The 20,365-nt window shown below is 27.7% G+C and overlaps 1 protein-coding gene across 1 annotated transcript in view; it reads right to left on the bottom strand.

The window, feature by feature from the left end:
- The window catches only part of mspo (M-spondin), a 79,069-nt gene extending 61,251 nt beyond the window's left edge, over positions 1-17,818 (bottom strand). Inside the window, exon 1 of the mRNA XM_065513085.1 lies at positions 16,654-17,818. Within this exon, the coding sequence (XP_065369157.1) occupies positions 16,654-17,206 (553 nt within the window). The 5' untranslated portion in view covers positions 17,207-17,818. The remainder of the gene's footprint in view (positions 1-16,653) is intronic.
- Between the last annotated feature and the right edge of the window lie 2,547 nt (positions 17,819-20,365).

The raw sequence follows: 20,365 nt of genomic DNA, 5'->3' as shown, positions 1-20,365 counted from the left end.
GAAAAACATGAACACCAAATAGAAGAGAAGAAAAAACGACCATAAATTTCTAAAGGATTTTCAAATCCATATTGAATTCTATATTAGAAATTTGGGTTAGTAGTTTTTCATTTTATCAAAGTGTTTGAGTTGGCGGGGTTTGGTTTAAGTTGTAGTATGTTCTAGTTGCAGTTGGTTGCTACGTTTCAATTTGGTTTTTATCTCGGTGTGTTTTTGTTAAATTGTAGAATGTAGATGTCAATTGAGGTTTTTGTAGGCCAATAAACATTTTGAATTGGACAATAAAAACCAAACAAATAAAATAATGTCCAACCAACAACAACAAAAAAATACACAAACACACACACCCATCATTTACAATGACAATACGAAATAGATTGAAATTTTGACAATTGTTTGGTTGGTGGTCGTAGTAGTAGTTGTGGTTGTATGTTGAGGGTGCTGTGTTTGTGTGTTTTTTTTTTTTTTGTTAAAGTATTAATGTTGTTGGCAATTTGGAGTGTTTATCAAAATTAGATACGGGTTAAAGTTATTTGCCTGGGTTGATTCGTTTCTATTGCAACTCCCGCTATTTACTCTCTCTCTCGTGTTGACTTAGAAGTGTTAAAAAAAAATACCTAACGAATTAGTTTTGGTGTTGCTGGGTATTGTGCTGTTAAATATTGTCACACTCAAACACTCAAACACCCTCACTATTAGGCGCTTTACAAACTAACACTTGAACAAATGTTTCTATGTTTAAAGAAGAGAATTCCTTTTATTTATTATCATTAAAACAAAATGTTAAACCAATAAAGGCACATAAAATTAAGCTAAAATTTTACGTATTACGAAAAAGTTTTGTGCCATAAACCTTTGCTAAAACTACCCAAAAAGTAGAAGAAAAACTAATTGAATTGACTTCTAGAGACAAAAGTTTCATTTCTAGTTATTGCTGTTTGAAGCTAAAGGGGAATGAAGATGGGTGGTGTGGGCTGTCATGATAGTCAAGTGCTATTCTAGAGTTTTAGAAATTTATTTTATGTTTGACAAAAACTAAAACGTATTATTGTCTCTCCAAGTGTGTAAAGAGGGGAGGGTAAATGTTTTCGAATATCCCAGCAGTTTTACAAGTCATAAATGCAGCTCTTTTTTACAGTAATTTTCAATAAAGTCCAATTACTTCATTGAGTCCAATTTATAAGTTTTTGGGTCATATGATACATAAGTGCTTTTTGGGGAAAATGGTTACTTTATTCATCCCAGGTAATGTATCGGGTAGTCAATTGCAATTTTTGTGTCTCTAAGTAATCTAGAATGTAGTTACTTTAAACTTTTGTAGTTTTGGACCAACTGGTTATTTTATACATCCCAGGTAATCTTGCATGTAGTCAGTTGTCACGTTTGTGTCTCTAAGTAATCTAGAATGTATTTGTACTTCCCTTAAGAAAGTTGTTATTTTATCCACCAAATGTTATCTACTAGAGACTCAAATGTCACTAAGTATCATTTTGTTATCGGGACTTTAGTCTTAGTAATCTACATATGTAGAGTCATTAAGCTCCCATGAACATGTTAAAATAACTTATAACACAGCTATGTCTCTAACCAATGATGATCCTGATGTTAGGAAAATTCACAAGTTCGGGACACTTACCCAGAACTGCTGGGTTGCATGTTAGTACCTATGACTAAATGTGTGCTGTACTCGTATGTGTGTCAATATTATTCTTTTAAATTGCAAAAATTTCATTTCAAGTTTCAAATTATCATTAGTGGTGGCTGTATATTTAACAATTTCTGGGTGTTTTTGTAGATTTATACACTGTTCAACTTCATTTTAATTAAAAAAAGTAGAATTTATACAAATAAACTAATGCGTAGCAAAATAATTTTGAATATAGTGAGTGACAAAAGTTAGAATTATAAATCCTTATTGCTTTTCATCCTTTCGATGCTTTGTAAAGTTATTTAAAACACTTTAAACAGTTTAGTTGCTAATGAACCCTAAAAATTTCGTTTTTGAATTAAAAATTTGTGAAAGAGGTATTGATTAAATATGAAATAGGTCTAAAATTAATTAAATCAATTCAATCATAATTTAATAAAGATGATTTCGTAAATTAGCTGTGTTCGAGTTTCTTAAGAACAGACTGATATAAATAGCTTGATCATCTTTGAATTTAATAAGAACCTAAAACATTCACTGTCACGAACGCGACATCCTTAATTCGAAAACACGTATGGAATACATGAATTGGAGACATTACTCCATAAAGATTGTTGTCAAACTCACACAAGCAGCAATTTCAAAACGATTGCGAGCAGCATGATTCATCCGAAAACAATGAAATTCGGTACCACACGAATTGAAGCCAAAATACCTTGAAAGACGATTTAACATTTCCAAAATGATGTCTGAACGCTTTAAAAAAAACAGTTTTGCACCAAATCATTACTTACGAAAAATGGATCCATTACAATAACTCGAAGCGTAAGAAATCGTAGGTAAAGCCCGGCCAACACGCCGAATCGACATCAAAGCCAAATATCCATAGCGCTAAGGTAATTCTCTGTATTTGGTGGGAGCAAAAGGGTCCTACCTATTATGAGAAGCTAACAATTTAAATAAATCCCGCATTTGAAGACGTAAGCTAAAGAACACGACTACCACGATGTTTTTTTAACAATATTTGACATGAATATCTGTGTTCAAAGATCCTTCATCAAAATTATTTTTTTCCATTTTTTAAAAAAAAATACTTTGTACTTATTTTAAGTGATAATTATAGCACTCTTATTTATTTTTAAGTAAAAAGTGGAATATTATAGATTTTGGTTGATAGTTATCATGTTGAAATTTTTATATTCACTTGCATAGTATGATTTTGAACTTCAATTTTTATTCAATGAATATCAAATGACAGTGATTTCAAGCTCCTTGAAGAAATATTTTTTTCCTCAAATATACTTTTTTCGTCAACATTTTTTATTTTCCATTTTTATACCCTTCACCTTCGTAATTTCTACATTTTTCATTTCCGACCCTATAAAGTATATATATTCTGGATCCTCCTTTTTTTTCTATTACCCCACTTGGGGGGATTTTGGCTTCCACAAAGCATCTCCATCTTATACGAATTGTTGCTGTTGTTTTTTCGTGTATTTCCCATGTAAGTCGATTAAGCCATGTCCGTCTGTCTGTCTGTCCGTCTGTCTGTTGAAATCAATTTTCTGAAGACCCCAGATTTCTTCGGGATCCAAATCTTCAATAATTCTGTCAGATATGCTTTCGAGAAGTTTGCTATTTAAAATCAGCAAAATCGTTCCATAAATAACGTGGATATGAACCGGGACAACCTCGATTTTTGACCTATTTTTGCTCTATATCTGGATTACTAAGTCATTAGACAATATGTATATCTAATGATAGATATTTCAAAGTCCATTGCAACGATGTATATAAGGCTATAGTAAGTTGGACCTACAATGGGTCAAAATCGGGAAAAATAATTTTTAACCCGAATTTTTTTTTCATAAAAAAAATTTTTTAAAAAATTTTGAAAAAACTTTTTTTAAAAAAAATTAAAAAACAATTTCAAAAAAAAAATTTTCAAAAACAATAAAAAAAAAATTAAATTTTGTTTACCTAAAAATATTTAAAAAAATTTATTTTAAAGTATAATTTGGTGAAGGGTATATAAGATTCGGCACAGCCGAATATAGCTCTCGTACTTGTTTTTTTTAACAATGAATTATTTTCAATACTTTGGTGATAAAGTAGTACATTGAAATATTTATATTCGCTTTCATAGTATGATTTAGAACATGACTGATTTTCCGGTCACGTTCGTAATAGGCATTATTCAAGTAATTTCAACAAAATTTTCGTTCAGCTCAAATTTCTCTTTCATGTTTTATTTTTTCTACCGCTAAACTTTTTCAGTCTCATAAATACTCTAATGTTCCCTTTTTTCCTATCAAAAGCTTGCTATTTATTTTTGTCAATTTCTATAGCGCTTCATTTCTATAGCATATTCCTTATACTTTAGTGGATATATTTTATTGTTACATCATTATTGTTACTATTCTTCTTTCGCCACAGGTTTAATCCATCTAAATATACATGTTAGTATAATTAAAATATTTGTTTTTGTAAAATTCTACTTTTACAATAGCGAACGTGACACCCTTTGAAAATCAAAATAAAATACTAAGTGTAAGACTAAATATTAATTTTAAATAAAACGTTCAGCCTTTTGATTCGATGTTTTGTGAAATAATTACAAAAAAACTATGATTTAGATACAAGAATGTCACATTAGAACAAGAAAAAAATTAAATTAAAAATTTACATTCAATCGAGCTTTGTTTGGCTTCTTATCAGTTGTTTGTATTCATTTGTTATTGACATAGGTGTTAGAACGATTGGCGAGTACTGCAAACAAAAAATGATTTAGGTACAAGAACGCTACATTAAAACATGAACAAAAGAAAACTTTACAGTTAATCGAGCTTTGTTTAGACTCTTTTAAGGTTTTTGTATTTTTTATTAAAATAAAGATTTCATGAACAATAAATACTAAAGAGAAAATGTTATTAAATGTAGATAAGAACAACAAAAATTCTATTTCCAGTTTTCAGGAAAATTAAAAAAAAATGAATAAAAAATTTTAAAAAAATTAATTTTTATAAAAATGGTCGGTTTCGTTAAACCTTTCTAAAGAAATGAAATTTCTAGGTGTTGCTTTTATATTGTCGCTCACTGTAGTTGTAATTATAATTACAAATACATGCAAGGTGTAAGTGTGTGATTAAATTAGAATGTGTATTTGTTCAAAAGCTTATCTCAACATGTGTGTAGTTGAAAAAATAAATGTAGAATTCTCATTTAACACCCACAATTCCTTGTAAAATTTTGAGAAAACAATTGTAGTTGTACAAGTATTTACTCAATGATGCTTAAATGTTAAATATACATTTAATTTTCCATTTTTCCTGGCTTTTTAAAATAACAATAATAAAGAGAAAATGTAAATGTAATGAAATTAGATTTTTCCTTATAATAAATTTTAAATTGAAAATATTTTCATTAAAATCATTTCAAATGAGTGACAAACTGTTTTCTAAACAAAATGTGTACTTAAACAAACTATGTAGAAAAATACCAAATAAATTAACAAAATTACTTAAGTGATCCTATTTTAGTTTTAGAAAAACTTTTTAAATATATTTTCTTGTTGTACAATCCTAGTTTAAGTTTTAAATTCTTCTACTCTATTTATATGCTTTCAAAATAATCATATCATCAATGCAAAGGCTGACTGACTGAGTGAATGAATGACTAAATGCCTGGCATATGTGAGCTGGCATTTGCTCACATAAGTGGCCTTATGTTTCTATAGGATTTTATGGGATCTTTTCTTAATATTTTTTTGCTTCCTTTTACTAATAAAATACCCAGCAAGTACAGGAACTGAAATGAAATGAAATAAAAAATAGAATAAAATAACTCTGGGAAAATATAGCCAGCATGTGTTGGGGATAAAGCTGGTAAAACTAGGTTAAACACGTACAAATCACATTATAATACTAAAGGTCTTTTTATTTTCTTCAACATCCTTTAACAACAATTACCAAGAAAGCAGCAGCAACAAATAAACGACAAGAAAATACAGCCTAAGTCTAAAAGTATAACAAAAAAAATTGTAGCCTTTTAACAACATACATTTACACAAGGATCTTTAAGAACTAAATAAACTAACACATATGTCTATTTACACACTCAAACATACACAGATACATACATATATTCATATGTATGTATATCTGCTTACTCTCACACACATGTGATTTGTCTTTAAAAAGTATATACTTAAATGCTGCAAAGTAAAAAATCCTATAAAAAAAGGAAGAATAATATCAAAATGGAATGTGAATGGCTAAAAAACCTTTTCATTTTATTTACTTAAGAATTAAAGATAAAACATTCTTGTATAATAAAAATGTTTAAATAAATCTTCCTTCAGTTTTCCTTCAGAATTTAAATGGCAAAAATTTAGAGTTAAAAATACATATTTCATTTTAAATCTGAGAGTTTTTATTGCACACATTCATAGAAAAAAGCACTTGAATCTTGAAGCTTTAGAAAAATTTTATACAATAACAACAATAGCTGTAAAAAACAACAACAAACATGTTATTTTTGTATAAATAAATATGTTAACTTCCTGTTTGGATATTTCCTGTTTATCATTATTTTATATACTCATGCTTGTACTTACATACATGTGGGTATTTCCACAGAAATATTTACCGGGACCCGAAATTAAATTTCTAAGATATAATATATATTTGTAGCTAATTTTGAATAGCTGTTAGTATGAGAAAATATAATTGAAATTTGAAAATATAGTTTTTCATGATATTAGCTACTTTAATTACATTTTCTCTTTACTACTTATTGTTTACATATTTATATCATGTTTAAACACATCTTATAAAATCCTTGTATTAAAAAAAGGACAATTAAATCATTCATTTGATTTAGTTCATGTTTTAATGTCGCGTTCTTGTACCTAAATCATCGTTTGTTTGCAGTACTCAGCAGTCGTTGTAACACCTAAAGAAGCCCAACAAAGCTCATTTGAATGTAAATTTCTCTTATGATTTTGTTCTGGTTCTAATGTCGCGTTCTTGTACCTAAATCATGGTTTTTATCAGTTTTGTATCTTATCAAGTGGCAGACATTTTAAATCAAATCAAAATTGTGTGATTTTAAACAACAAAAAAAATATCTACTGTGATTTTATTTTTATTTTCAAAATGAGTCTTGTTTTCTGTTGTAGGTATTAATTTTCATATGTCGAGTTCTAGGTGGTAGAACTCGACATAAGAAAACTCATTCAATCATTGTTTGTTATCAGTATTATTTCTCATCAAAAGGCTGACAATTATAATTCAAATCAAAATTGTGTTACTTTAAATAAAACAAGTAAGAGATTCGGCTGTGCCAAATTATACTTTAAAATAAAAATTTTAAATATTTTTAGGTAAACAAAATTTAAATTTTTTTCAGTTTTTTTTATTTTTTTTTTTTTAAATTTTAAAAAAAAATTTTTTTGTCTCGTTCGCTATCGCAAAAATTTTGCTAAAAAAATTCGGGTTAAAAATATTTTTTCCGATTTTGACCGATTTGTGGACTGATTTTCTCGATTTTAAATAGCAACCGAGGCGGAAGATATTGATGTATGAATCGTGTATGTAAGTCATTTGGGGGCTTCGGAAAGTTGATTTCAACACACAGACGAATGTGGAAATTACAAACGGAATGACAAACTTATATAAACCCTTGCCTATGACTCTAATGAAAAAGATGTTAGTGCTAAATATTTTATTTAGATTCTCAAAGTGTGTCTCATTCGCTATCGTAACTATTTATTCTATAACCTCGCTTTCTTGTTCCTAAATCATTGTTTCTTATAAGTACTTCGCGATCGTTCTAATCAAGAGGCTGACATTTTAATACAAATCAATATTTTCTGACTTTAAATACAAACAAATTTCACTGCTTATAATAATCACAGTAAACATTATATTTTGATTCTCAAAATTTGTCTCGTTCGCTATCGTCCTAACCGAGTCACTGAAAATTTTAATTCAATTCAATATTAAATGACTTTATATAAAGAAGAAGTTAGTGCTAAATATTTTATGTTGATTTTCAAAATGTGTCTCGTTCGCTATCGTAACTATTCATTCTATAACGTCGCTTTCTTGTTTCTAGGCTGACATTTTATACAAATCAATATTTTCTGACTTTAAATACAAAAAAATTTCACTGCTAATAATAATCACACTAAACATTTTATTTGGATTTTCAAAGTGTGCCTCGTTCGCTATCCTAATTTCGCGTTCTTGTATCTAAATTATCGTTTCATTTCAGTACTCCTTGATACTTTAAATAAAAAAGAAGTAACGGCATATATTAAACACTCTAAACATTTTATTTTGAATTCAAAGTGTGACACGCTCGCTACCGTAACTGTTAATTCTCTAATGTCGCGTTCTTGTAACTAAATCATAGTTTCGTATCAGTACTTCGCAATGATTCTAATCAAGGGGATGACATTTTAATACATATCAATATTTACTGATTTTAAAAATAACGCATTTAAAAATTTAAATTTTCAAAGATTATCACGTTCGCTATCGCAAGTTTATATTTTTACAAAAGCAAATATTTTAGTATTTTAACATGCATAATATGTTAAAAGAACTCTACTAAAGTATAAAGAATATTACAAAAAAATATAATAGCTGAGAAGAGGCTGTGAAGATCTATAGAAATTGGTAAAAATAAGCTGCAAGCTGCTGAAACAAAAAAAGTTAAGTTATATAGACAAAACTATTTTAAAGAGAACTTTAAGAATGAATGCCTTAACTGTGTGCTTTGTTACAGAGTTAAATTTTTTGAAACACTATATAAAAAGTTTGTCGAAACAATAAATAATAAATACAAAGCGTTTATTGAATTTACTTGAACTAATCCTTATTACAATGTGAAGAGGAAATATGTCGCGTGCTAAATCATACCAAAACGAATAAAAAAAATATTTCAACATGCCAGCTATCAACAGAGTAATGCTTTATATTTGTAATTTAGTTTAAAAAAAAAGCTTTAAAAATATATGTTCCAATTTTTGCATTTACTAGTTTTTTAGTCACGTTTTTGAACCAACGTTTACTGCTAATAAATTGAAAACAACAAAACGATTAAAACTAATTTTGTGATATTAAAATGCTTTCAAATAATGGATAGCTTGCTAAATAAAGGTATTAAAAGTTGCTATATAAATTATAATTATAAAACACATTATTCCATTTCAGTTTTGAAAAAATACTTTATTTTTTTTTCAATTTGCACATTTTGGCATTTTTTCTAGTTATATTTTTTTACCGTGGTTTTGAACTCCTGCTCATCGCTAATATATTGAAAACAACAAAACTAAAAATAAATAAATTTTTTTAGATTTCTTAATGTTTTATCATTTCATTGTCGCATTTTTAATCACTATCATACTATGGACAACATTATTCTATTTAAGTTTAAACAAAAATCATTTTCAAAAATGATGTTTCTATTCAGAGATTTTTACGTTTTTTCTAGATGCTATCGTAAAAAAGTTATACTTTTTGTCGCGTTTGTGAACATATATTTATTGAAAAATCCAATATTTTGCAAAAAATCGAAAAACTACCAATTATACAAAAAATCAACTATTTGCCAATTTTACATAATTTTTTTTTTTAAATTAAAATTTTTTAAAAATTTTTTTTTTTAAAAAATCAAAATTTTTTTTTAAAAAATTAAAAATTTTTAAAAATAAAAACTTTTTTTTAAAGCAAAAATTATTTAAAAATTCATAAGTATTTAAAAAAATTTTAAAAATTCTCTTTTTCACAATGTATCACAGCACTGTATTACTTCATATTCATCAGTCTTTCTATAATTTGTTTTGAAATTTATAAAAATATATTTATAAAAGTCATTTAGATCCACCACAATTGAAATTGGCCCCTAACTAAAGCATTAAAAAACCACAAAAACTATTAAAGGTCATGCCAAACCATATAAACAAAAATTCTTCAATAACTGTTATTTTTAATGATTTTTTTCTTCACAAAATAATTTTTATTTTGGGTATTTTGTTTATGTGGACGAGTTATTTTCTGTCTCTGCAAAAATGCTAACGAAATATCGAAACAAGAAACAAAATTGTTAAAATTTCTTATTTTCTCACTTCAAAGTCGTTCGAATGTCACGTTCTTGACCATGGAAAAGCCCATATATTAATATATAACAATAGCAACAAAATTTGTCAAATATTTTTTTCTACATTTTCTTTTCTTGTCTATCATTTTTTCATTTTCTTACAAAAAGAACAAACAAACACTCTAACAAAAAGTAAGATTTGTATGAACCCTTGCTCTTTTGTGTGTGTGTGGTGTATGTTTAGTGTAGAAAATGATAAATTTGTTATGATTTTGGTATTTCTTATTTGTTGTTTATCTTGATATGTCAGTTAAATTCTTAGGTAAGGGCAAAACTAGTTTACAATCTTAAAATTTTGTCTGAAATTTTGTTTGCTTGGCACTTAATGACGGATTAGAACAGTGGTCGGCACAAAGAGAACATGTCTTTGTCTTTTGTAATATGATCAGCTATAGATTGTGAAATTTATTACTTTTTTAAGTATGTTTATGAAATTCACTGACATTCGTCATGTCAGCCCTCTGGAGCCATGATATTATCTAAGAAAAAAAGGAACGAATTTACTTTAACCCTCAGCCTTAAACAAAAGTTTATGGTAAAGGAGGTTGCAGTAGCAGCAAATTATTTGATGCTGTATTTATAAAGTTTATTTTTCTCCCTGTTTTTTTCTTCACATTTTTATTTTATTGTAAATGTACAAGTATTTGTGTGTAATTCATTTTGACAACTAAGTGGAGTTTATGTTTATAAACCGAATACAACTTGACATTTGTTGTATTTGGTCTAAACTAACTACAGCAATCTATACACAAACTCATCATAATTTTCGTTATGATTGTATAATGTTTATAGCTGCAAAGGACAGATGGATGGATGGTCTCTATATAAAAGTGTGTAATAATGTTTATTTTGTTATGTTTAGTTTTGACAGATTTGTCTTTTATATTTCTTTCTTTCCTGTCTGTCTTTCTTTGCTATATATACTATATCCTGGTTTTATTTTTGTTTGTCATAAATTTCAAATGAAATGAGGATCTAAAAAAAGTACCCTTAACATTTTCCTAACTCCTTTTTTTATATTTCAAATACCAACAAAATGTGTATTTCTATCCATAAATGTATTTGTGTGTGTTTTCTATTTAAGTATGTAAATGTTTTTCTTTCTTAAAATATCATTTCTCTTTTGTATTCCACAGTTGTATGTCTATGTTTATTATGTGTTTTTCAAAATTTTTTGTTATGTTGAGTTTTATTTTCTTTTTCTACTGTAGCTTCAAGTTGTTTATCTTTTTCTTGCTAGTTTTTTTTTTTTTTTTGTTTTTATTTACGATTTTTTCTTCTCCTAAGAGTCTGTTGCAAAATATTTTGCAATTTTGTTTGATAAAAAAACAAAATTGCTGACATTGAATAAATGCATTGTTGTCTTATTACATTTTCGTTAGAAAAATGGGGAAAAAACAAGTATAAAATTCAACTTTTTATGGTTGATTGTGGTTTTGTAATTGGATTTATAGTTAAGGAGGAAAAATTCTATTGAATTGTAAAGTATGTGTTAAATAGAAAACGACTTTAATGGATGAATTAAAGCTAATAGTGCGGGGGAATTTTAAAGTAATGAGAATCATGTTTTTTTAAGAAACACACAATACAAACTGCGAAGCTTTTTGCATGTCTGCAGATACACCTACAATAAATGGCGAGAATCGAACCCGCAACCCCAAGTTTCATAGCCCAACACACTATAGTTTAGGCTATCGAGGCAGCCCATTTGCAACATAATGAAAAAATTTTAAGCAATTTATTAATTTTAGTAAATTTCTATTTAAACTACTAAATTTTTTTTTTAAATTACTTGAACTAATCCTTATCACAAACGTGATACAAAATATGTCGCGTTATAAATGTATTGTGCTAAATCATATAAATGGCTGTAAAAATCAATGCAAATATTCCAACATGACAACTATCAATATAAAGCTTCACTATTCCATTTTAATTTAAAAACAAAAAAGTTCCAATTCGCTGATTTTAAAATTTTTCTAGAGGCAGTCTAAAACGAGTATTTTTAGTTTCGCAACCAAAAAATGTAAATAAGAAAATAAATTAAGATTTCTTAATTTGTTTCACTTCAAAGCCGTTCAAGTGTCGCGTTCGTGACCATTCATATGAGCAATTCCATGAGATTCGCCACCACGACTGAAAACACAAAAACCCCTGAAACTTTTTTTCAAGATGATTTGAATAGAAGAAAATAATAAAATGTTACTATGTGAAAGTATTTAGATCATATTACAACATTTTAAAGACAAAAATAATAGTTTCAACTGATTATATTTAATTTTTTAATGTTTTAGGTATGTTTTAGGCTAAAATTGTGGCTAAAACTAGGCTCCCAATTAGCTTGTAGTATGAAATGAATTTGAATGTTTTTTTGCTATTGTCAAATTGTTTATTGAAACGGAATGTATATTTTCTATCCACATTTTTAATTTTTGTATACATATATTTACAGAATATATATTGTTTTATTATAAGAGAAAAATCTGTCACTTACGGTATGTCACGTACGACATTAAATTTTATTTATTATAAAATCATCCAAAGATTGTTTTTATTTAAATATGACGGATTGCAAAGGAAAAATATTTCGTTTAATGTAAGAAAACATAACGCCTCTCACGATTCGAATATTTTCGCATATTTCTACACGTACCTTAAAATGAGTTCCGTTTTATGTCACGCACGATATACACTTATTTCGCTCAATATTTTTGGCACCAATATTTCGAAAGAACTTTTTATTATTTTAAAATATAGTACCCTCTGAATAGAACATAAAGACCAAATTATTTTTCAGATAATTTTATTTTTGCAAAATCTATTTCACACTATAGACGAACAAGTGTCACGTACGATGATATGGAATCGCCCATATGTGTTCTTAAACAACTTTTCAGGAATTTGTATAGTAATTGAATAAAAAACATTTCGTAGCCTATTTGCTAGCATTATTGTTTGTAGGACATTAAAATTAAATTTCTTGGGCATGTTAAGATCAATTTGTGTACTCTATTGAACCGGTAATATTACAAAAATTATATAATTTCGTGCTATAAAGGATTAAGTTCTAAATAAAATTTATTTTATTGCTTCTTAGTATTAAAAAAAGTTTCAATATTAATTTTGTTTGTTAAGCCAAATTGATTTAAAAACTTTATATTTCATTTTAGGTTATAATGGGTTAATGAATAGTTATGGACCATTGGTATACATAAATTGTTCGTGACAAACTAATTTTTTCTATTTAATATTTTTAAATTTGTTTTACTTTAAAGGTCTAAATTAGCTGTTTTTGCCAAATTTAACCCCAGATTGAAAAATAACCAATAATTGTGAAAATGGCGGTTAAAGAAATAATTTAAAAACAATTATGATAAAAAAAAATAAACTTCCTCGAAATCCGCCAATTTCATGCTAACCGTTATTGTTTTTTAGTCCTTATTAAGCATTTATTAGAATGAAAAAAAATTTTTGGTAACTTTCATTAAAAACAAGTAAGAGAGCTATATTCGGCTGTGCCGAAACTTATATACCCTTCATCAAATTATACTTTAAAATAAAATTTTTAAATATTTTTAGGTAAACAAAATTTAAATTTTTTTCAAAATAGTTTTTAATTTTTTTTTTTATTTTCGAAATTGTTTTTTAATTTTTTTAAAAATTTTTTAAAATTTATTGAAAAATACTATAGCCTTATATACATCATTGCAATGGACTTTGAAATATCTATCATTGGATATCCATATTGTCTATATTAATGACTTAGTAGTCCATGTATAGATCAAAAATAGGTCAAAAATCGATGTTATCCCGGTTTTTCCTTATATCTCAGCCATTTATGGAACGATTTTGTCGATTTTAAATAACAACCGAGCCGGAAGAATTCCCGATATATTGCTGTATGAATCATGTATGTAAGTTATTTGGGGGCTACAGAAAGTTGAATCGGAGAATTGGTATCTCCGATTCCAAAAAAAATGTTTAAAAGATCAATATAAACTTTTTTTCAAGTTACAGTAGGATATACATATAAAACTCATTAATAAAAAATTAAAAAACATACGTTTTCATGTGTTTCTGAAACAAAATTTTTAAAAAGATCTGTATTTACTATATTTCAAGTTTCAAATATTTCTAAAAATTCCATTCCGTAAAAATTAAAAAAAAAGTATTTCGGCGGGTGCTGGCGGCTACAATTTTTTACAAAGAAGTTTCCTTAAATGATATATACAGTGAATGTCACTTAAAATCGTACACCATCGTAGTCAAATTTTATTCATTAGTTTTAGAAAGTTGATGTTTTGGAAATATTTTAAAATGCTATTATTATATTGTGTGTGCTATTACCTATCAGAAAATTGGGTATAATTTTAATTGCCCTTATCCACAAATAAAAAAATTGGGTAAGACTTTCAATGCCCAGAATATCAACGCTTCATTTAAAATCGTAAAGGCACTAAAAAATAGCAAATGATACCCTACAAAGTATTAGGATTATTTAATATTAAAATTTTTTTTTAATTTTTAAAGTTTTAATTATAATTTAATATAATTGTACGAATTTAAGTGAAATATGAATTTTGTGATGTTCTTTAATTTCCATCAATATTTTTTTTAACGAAATGAGGTTTTGTTAACTTTTTTGTTGAAATACATATTTTTTGTTTCAATTAATAAAATGACTTTTAATTTTTTATATAATCACCTATTATTGCCTGTATAATTTCATAATATTTAAAAAAATTAATATGGTGTACGATTTTGAGTGACACTCACTGTATAGTCATTGGACGGGCTTCGACGGTCTTTTTTTTGGCAAGCTATATAACATTCTTAGAAAAAAACAAGTAAGAGTGCTATATTCGGCTGTGCCGAATCTTATATACCCTTCACCAAATTATACTTCAAAATTTAAATATTTTTAAGTAAACAAAATTAATTTTTTTTTCAAGTTGTTTTTTTTAATTTTTTGGAAAAAAAAATTTTTCGATTGTTATTTTAAATTTTTTTTTTCAATTTAAATTTAAAAATTTTTTTTTTTTTAATTTTTAAAAATTTTTTTTTTGTTTTTTAATTTTTTTTTTTTTTGTGAAAAAAAAAATTCGGGTTAAACATTTTTTTTTCCGATTTTGACCCATTGTAGGTCCAACTTGCTATGGTTTATATACGTCGTTGCAAATGTCTTTGAAATATCTATCATTAGATATCCATATTGTCTATATTAATGTCTTAGTACTCCAGATATACAGTGGTGGCCACTAATTTAAGACAAATACTTGAATTTTTTTCATCAACTGAATTTTAAGTGCGATAGAGCCAAAATAAAAGGACCTCTAAGGGTATGAAATTTATTATTAATATTTCTAGTTTCTGAAAAATGTTTGGAAAAATCGGTGTAACATATATGGACAAAGATATGTGGAAATACGTTGACCACCTCAGCGAACATCCGCTGTTAATAACATGATATGACCGAAACTAGTGGAACTAAAAATACGAAATTTGGTCCGAATATTTTATAATAATAAAAATATAATGATATAAATGTGAGAAAATATGTTTATTTAAAAAAAAATTTTTTTGGTCAAGTTATAGAAAAATTTTAAGTGTTCGTGGTGAATATGTATGAATTGACACAGTCGAATAAAACACACTTGTGTTTTAAAACAGTCCTCATGCATACATATTTGTGGAAATATTTAAAAAAATAATTGACGATCACGTGGAATTTAGCAAACAATTTTTGTCTTAAATTCCTGGCCACCACTGTAGGTCAGAAATAGGTCAAAAATCGAGGTTGTCTTGGTTTTTTCCTTATATCTCAGCCATTTGTGGACCGATTTTGCTGATTTTAAATAGCAAAATTCTCGAAAGCATGTCTGACAGAATTATTGAAGATTTGGATCCCGAAGATATCTGGGGTCTTCAGAAAATTGATTTCAACAGACAGACGGACAGACAGACGGACATGGCTTAATCGACTCCGCTATCTATAAGGATCCAGAATATATATACTTTATAGGGTCGGAAATGAAAAATGTAGAAATTACAAACGGAATGACAAACTTATATATACCCTTCTCACGAGAGTGAAGGGTATAAAAATATCAGTATATTTGAGACCCAAGTTTAAAGGACTATAACAGGAAAATGGAGAGACCCATAAATATAAGATATACACTTAACAAAAGTACATATCAATGTTTATCTATGTTTTGAAGTATGAATTTCTATATGGTAAAACAATTGAGATATATCTAATTTAGTAAAGCAGTAAAATATTAAAAAAAATTAACGAACTTCTGGCGCTTTTGTCGAGAAAACGAAATGTCCAATTGAAAAACCCATTTGTATTGGAGGAGAGCAGATTGTCAGCTTCCGAAAAAACTTAGTTTTTCCAAATTCTGAATGTACCGATTTTCATAATTTTGTCCACCTAGATTTTGATTTGGAACCACAGTGTCATGGTGAAGGGTATAAAAATGTAAATGTAAAATTTGATATTTACTTTTTATGGCCATCGAAATTCTGTCTAATTACTTACTCAAATTTTAATAATTTGTTTGACAAAAAAATAAAATCTCTATTTATAATCAAATTTAAAACCAAAACTTTAAAATCCCATTCTTATATATAAAAAAAAGCTTCACAATACAAGGATTTCCACAAAACTTAAAAAAAATTTTTTTTCAAGACATGATTTGTTTCAAAATGCTTTAACTTAGCATATTCCTTTTGTTTAATACTTCATTCCTATAATTACGAGTATAAACAATTTTTTGGAAATGCTGCTTGACCTGCATAAATAAATATGTATTGTATTTTTAGCAAAAACTTACCCAACGTTTTAGTCCATTGTGCTGTTGGCCGCCAATCCGGATAATGTTTGGGAAATAAATCCCTAGTCCAATAGGTGTGCAAGACCACTTTGTAAACAGCCAAACGATCTAAAGTACAATCGCTAATGGGAGCCGGTTGTGTAGCTTCCATAGCCGGCAAAGATGCAGATGATGGCGACGAATAAGTTGTTGTTGTTGAGCTAGAGGTTGTCGAAGAAGAGCCTGAAACTCTTCTATTGCTACTTAAGACATTTGAATTTAAGTTTGAATTTGAACTGGTATAATATAAATTACGATTCGTGGCCCCTTGTTGTCTTTGTTGCTGCAATGATGGATGGGCCTGATATATGGTGGTCGTTTGATTTGAGGGTATTTGATTTTCTATGGTGTATGAGTAAATGGAAGGACTGGATATAAAACCCGAAGAACTATAAAATGAGGCAGTATCACCACCCAAGGTGGGAGGTGATGGTGCGGCCAATATTAGGGGCAGCAGTAATAGAATATGGGTTAACATCAGCTGAAAAAACATTTTTGCAGGTGGTTTTTTCATAATAATTTTATGTTTAAAGCTAAAAGGGCGGGGGTTTTAAAGGGCAATAAATTACACGTTTTTTATTTTCTATATTTTTGTTACAGGAATTTCTTTTACGATTTTAGCTTTAGAAATTTATTTATTTATCCCTTTTTTACTACTTTACGGTTTCTTTATTTTTATTTGATATTTTCTTTTTGCTTTTTATATTTATTTTTGTTTTGTAGAACTTTTCACTTTTATTTGATTTTATTGGACGTTTTACGTTTTATTTTAAATGTCACTTTTTTTTGGCTTTGCACTATAAAATTTTCATGCTACGTGCTCCCAATTTCCCCACGCACACAATTGGAGACATCAGTTTTATGCCTATGTAATGTGTTTCAAACGTAGCGCTACATAAAGTAACATGTCGTGTGGTGTTTTAGATTTGCACTTACTTTACGGCTTGTTTTAACTAAGTTTAGTTGTTTTCGTTTTAGATATTTAAAGATCATTTACTATTTCTTTTTTTTTTAAATATTTTTTATTTCAAATTCGTTTCGCTTTTTTTTCTCAAATTTAATTTTCAATTAATTCTGGTCGTTTTTTAATGATCCGTTTAGGCCGTCCGCATCCGTTAATGTTTCGTTTGATACTGAAAATTGTGGTGTCTTTTAAATTTTCAATTCACTTGCTGAAGATGTCTACTATTCTGCTTCTTTTTCCTTTTTTTATGCTGCCTACCAAACGCACAAACTGAGTTTTCATTAAATTCGAACATATTTCCTTTTTAGTCTCTCTGTGTCTCTGTATCTCTAAAATTACTCTCTCTCTCTCTCCGTAGAATGTTTATGCTGGGTATGAAAATGAATTCCCATTTCTTTTCAAGGGAAATTTTTACCGTTATTTCTCTGTTTATATGCCTGAGTGAGAGTTTGTGTATTTATGCATTTTATATTAATTTTATTGTGTGTTTTTGTTTGTTTGTTTATTTGTTTGTTGCATGACAGCCGCCTGTTGCCTTATTTTTATTTTGTTATAAAAGCAACAAAACCAACAACAACAACAACAAGGAGCATAAGCAAGAAAGGGGGCTAATTACATTGTGCATATTTAATTTAATATTTTATAAACTGTCATCATTACATTGAGATTAGTTAGTTCTGCTTTCCTTTGTGAATAATAAAGTAAATACATAAATAAAACTACAAGTGAAACAAAATAAAATATAACAAATTTGACTTGTCCTTTTGAAATTTGGGTCAAAATTTTACATCAACAAAACAAAGTGCATAAGCTTTGAAAACATTTTCTAGTTTTATTTGCTTAAGACTAAAATGTTAAGTATTCTTCTCAGGGTTTGAAGAAATGTTTATATTTGAGATACAGTGGTGGCGACTTTGCATCATAGGCGTTTTTGATGGAAAGAAGTTGGATTCATCCCAGCTCCAGAGAACTTTATTCCAGTAATATTGATGTTATGCTCCAAAGTCAAATATGGGTTGAAAACGGGGTCCCGAAATGTACGAACCTCATTCCTAAATAGAGTTTATTAATATAAATGTACACTTTTCAACAAATTATCCTTTAAAATAAAAATTTTAAAAATCTTCATGTAAAAAAATTTAAAAAAAAATTTGAGAATCAGTTTTTTAATTTTTTAAAAAAAAATATTTCTTTTTAATTTATTAGTGAAAAAATTTTTTGGCAAAATATTTTGTTGGTGAAAAAACAAGTCGGGTTAAAAAATATTTTTCCCGATTTTGACCCATTATAGGTCTGACTTACTATGGCAAAGGTCTTTGAAATGTCTATCATTAGATATCCATATTGTTTATCCTTTATTTCAACAGCAGAACTTCTTCACGCACGTCAACAGCAACATACCTGCATATGTTCATACTTTTTGTATGGGGTATCGCATGCCGTTAGCATAAAAATGATAATATCTAACTTGTTTCTAGGAATTTCTGTATTATTTTTTTTTATTTTGTTAGAAATAGACAAAAGGTTCAAAAATTTTATGATAACCAGTTTTGCCCTTACATTTAGTAATTTTTTGAGGTTGTATGACAAAAAAAAATTTTTGTTGAGTTTTTGCACAGACACAAATTTTTCAATTTATAATCAGGAATCCCACAATTCCCCTAACAATTTTGAAAAATCCCAAAAATGGTATTTTTTAGTTTTTTTGGCTATAATATCCATACCAGGAGAGGAGTTATCGGAACCCTTTACAAAATAATGAAAAATATATTGGGCCATCTAAAATCGGTTACTATATTTTGATACCGACTAAGCGATTTGAGAATTTTTGCCCTAAAGTTGATTTTACATAAAAAATAGGTGTTTTTTGAATGGACCTGGTACCCTCGGTATCAAAAATTTTTTTTCATGTAAAATATTTAATGCAAAGTTAGCTTTTCTAATACAACTTGTTAGAAATTTTTTAAATAACTTAAAAAGAAAAAAAGTACTTTTTTCCCAAAAACTAGCGAAAAATCGCTTTTTAAAAATTTTAAATTTAAATGCATATGACTCTGGAGTCGGTCATGATTTTTAAACAATTTTTTTTGTTTGACATTTATGGTATTTGTTGTTAGTCCAATAAAAGAAAATGGAGAAAATCGGAAAATATTTGGACCCGCTGTTATCACAAATGTGGAGTAGGCTGGGTATATCAAGGCTATCAAGAAATTTATAGTAGATCGATTATCCAATTCAGAACTACAGCGTTTTGAATATTCAAAACATATCCAGGTTGTTGCCGTTGACATAAATGTTATGTCAAATATAATCCAGATATATATCAAAATTAGGTCAAATATCGCGGTTGTCCTGATATCTCAGACATTTGTGGGCCGATTTTTAATAGCAACCGAACCGGGTCTAAAGCGGATATATTGATGTATGAATCATGTATGTAACTTAAATGATTTATTTAAATATCTGTTTATGTGTTTCGCTTGAAATCTAATTCATATAACAAAATTTTAAATAATTTTTTTTTTAAGTTTGTCTCAGATTTTGGTTTATAACTATTTGGTTATTGAACGTAAAATGCTGATTTTCAATAACAAACTTCCTAGCACTATGATAAAAATCCCAGCTAAATTTCATTAGTTTCGGTATTATTTTTTAAACGTGAGAGTGATTTAAACAAACAGATCAACGGGCATAGTTATACTCATGACT

Source organism: Calliphora vicina, chromosome 5 (assembly GCF_958450345.1).
Source record: "Calliphora vicina chromosome 5, idCalVici1.1, whole genome shotgun sequence".
NCBI classification, from domain to species: domain Eukaryota; kingdom Metazoa; phylum Arthropoda; class Insecta; order Diptera; family Calliphoridae; genus Calliphora; species Calliphora vicina.
Note: the sequence above shows the minus strand (reverse complement) of the source record. Positions and strands in the feature narration are given on the sequence as shown.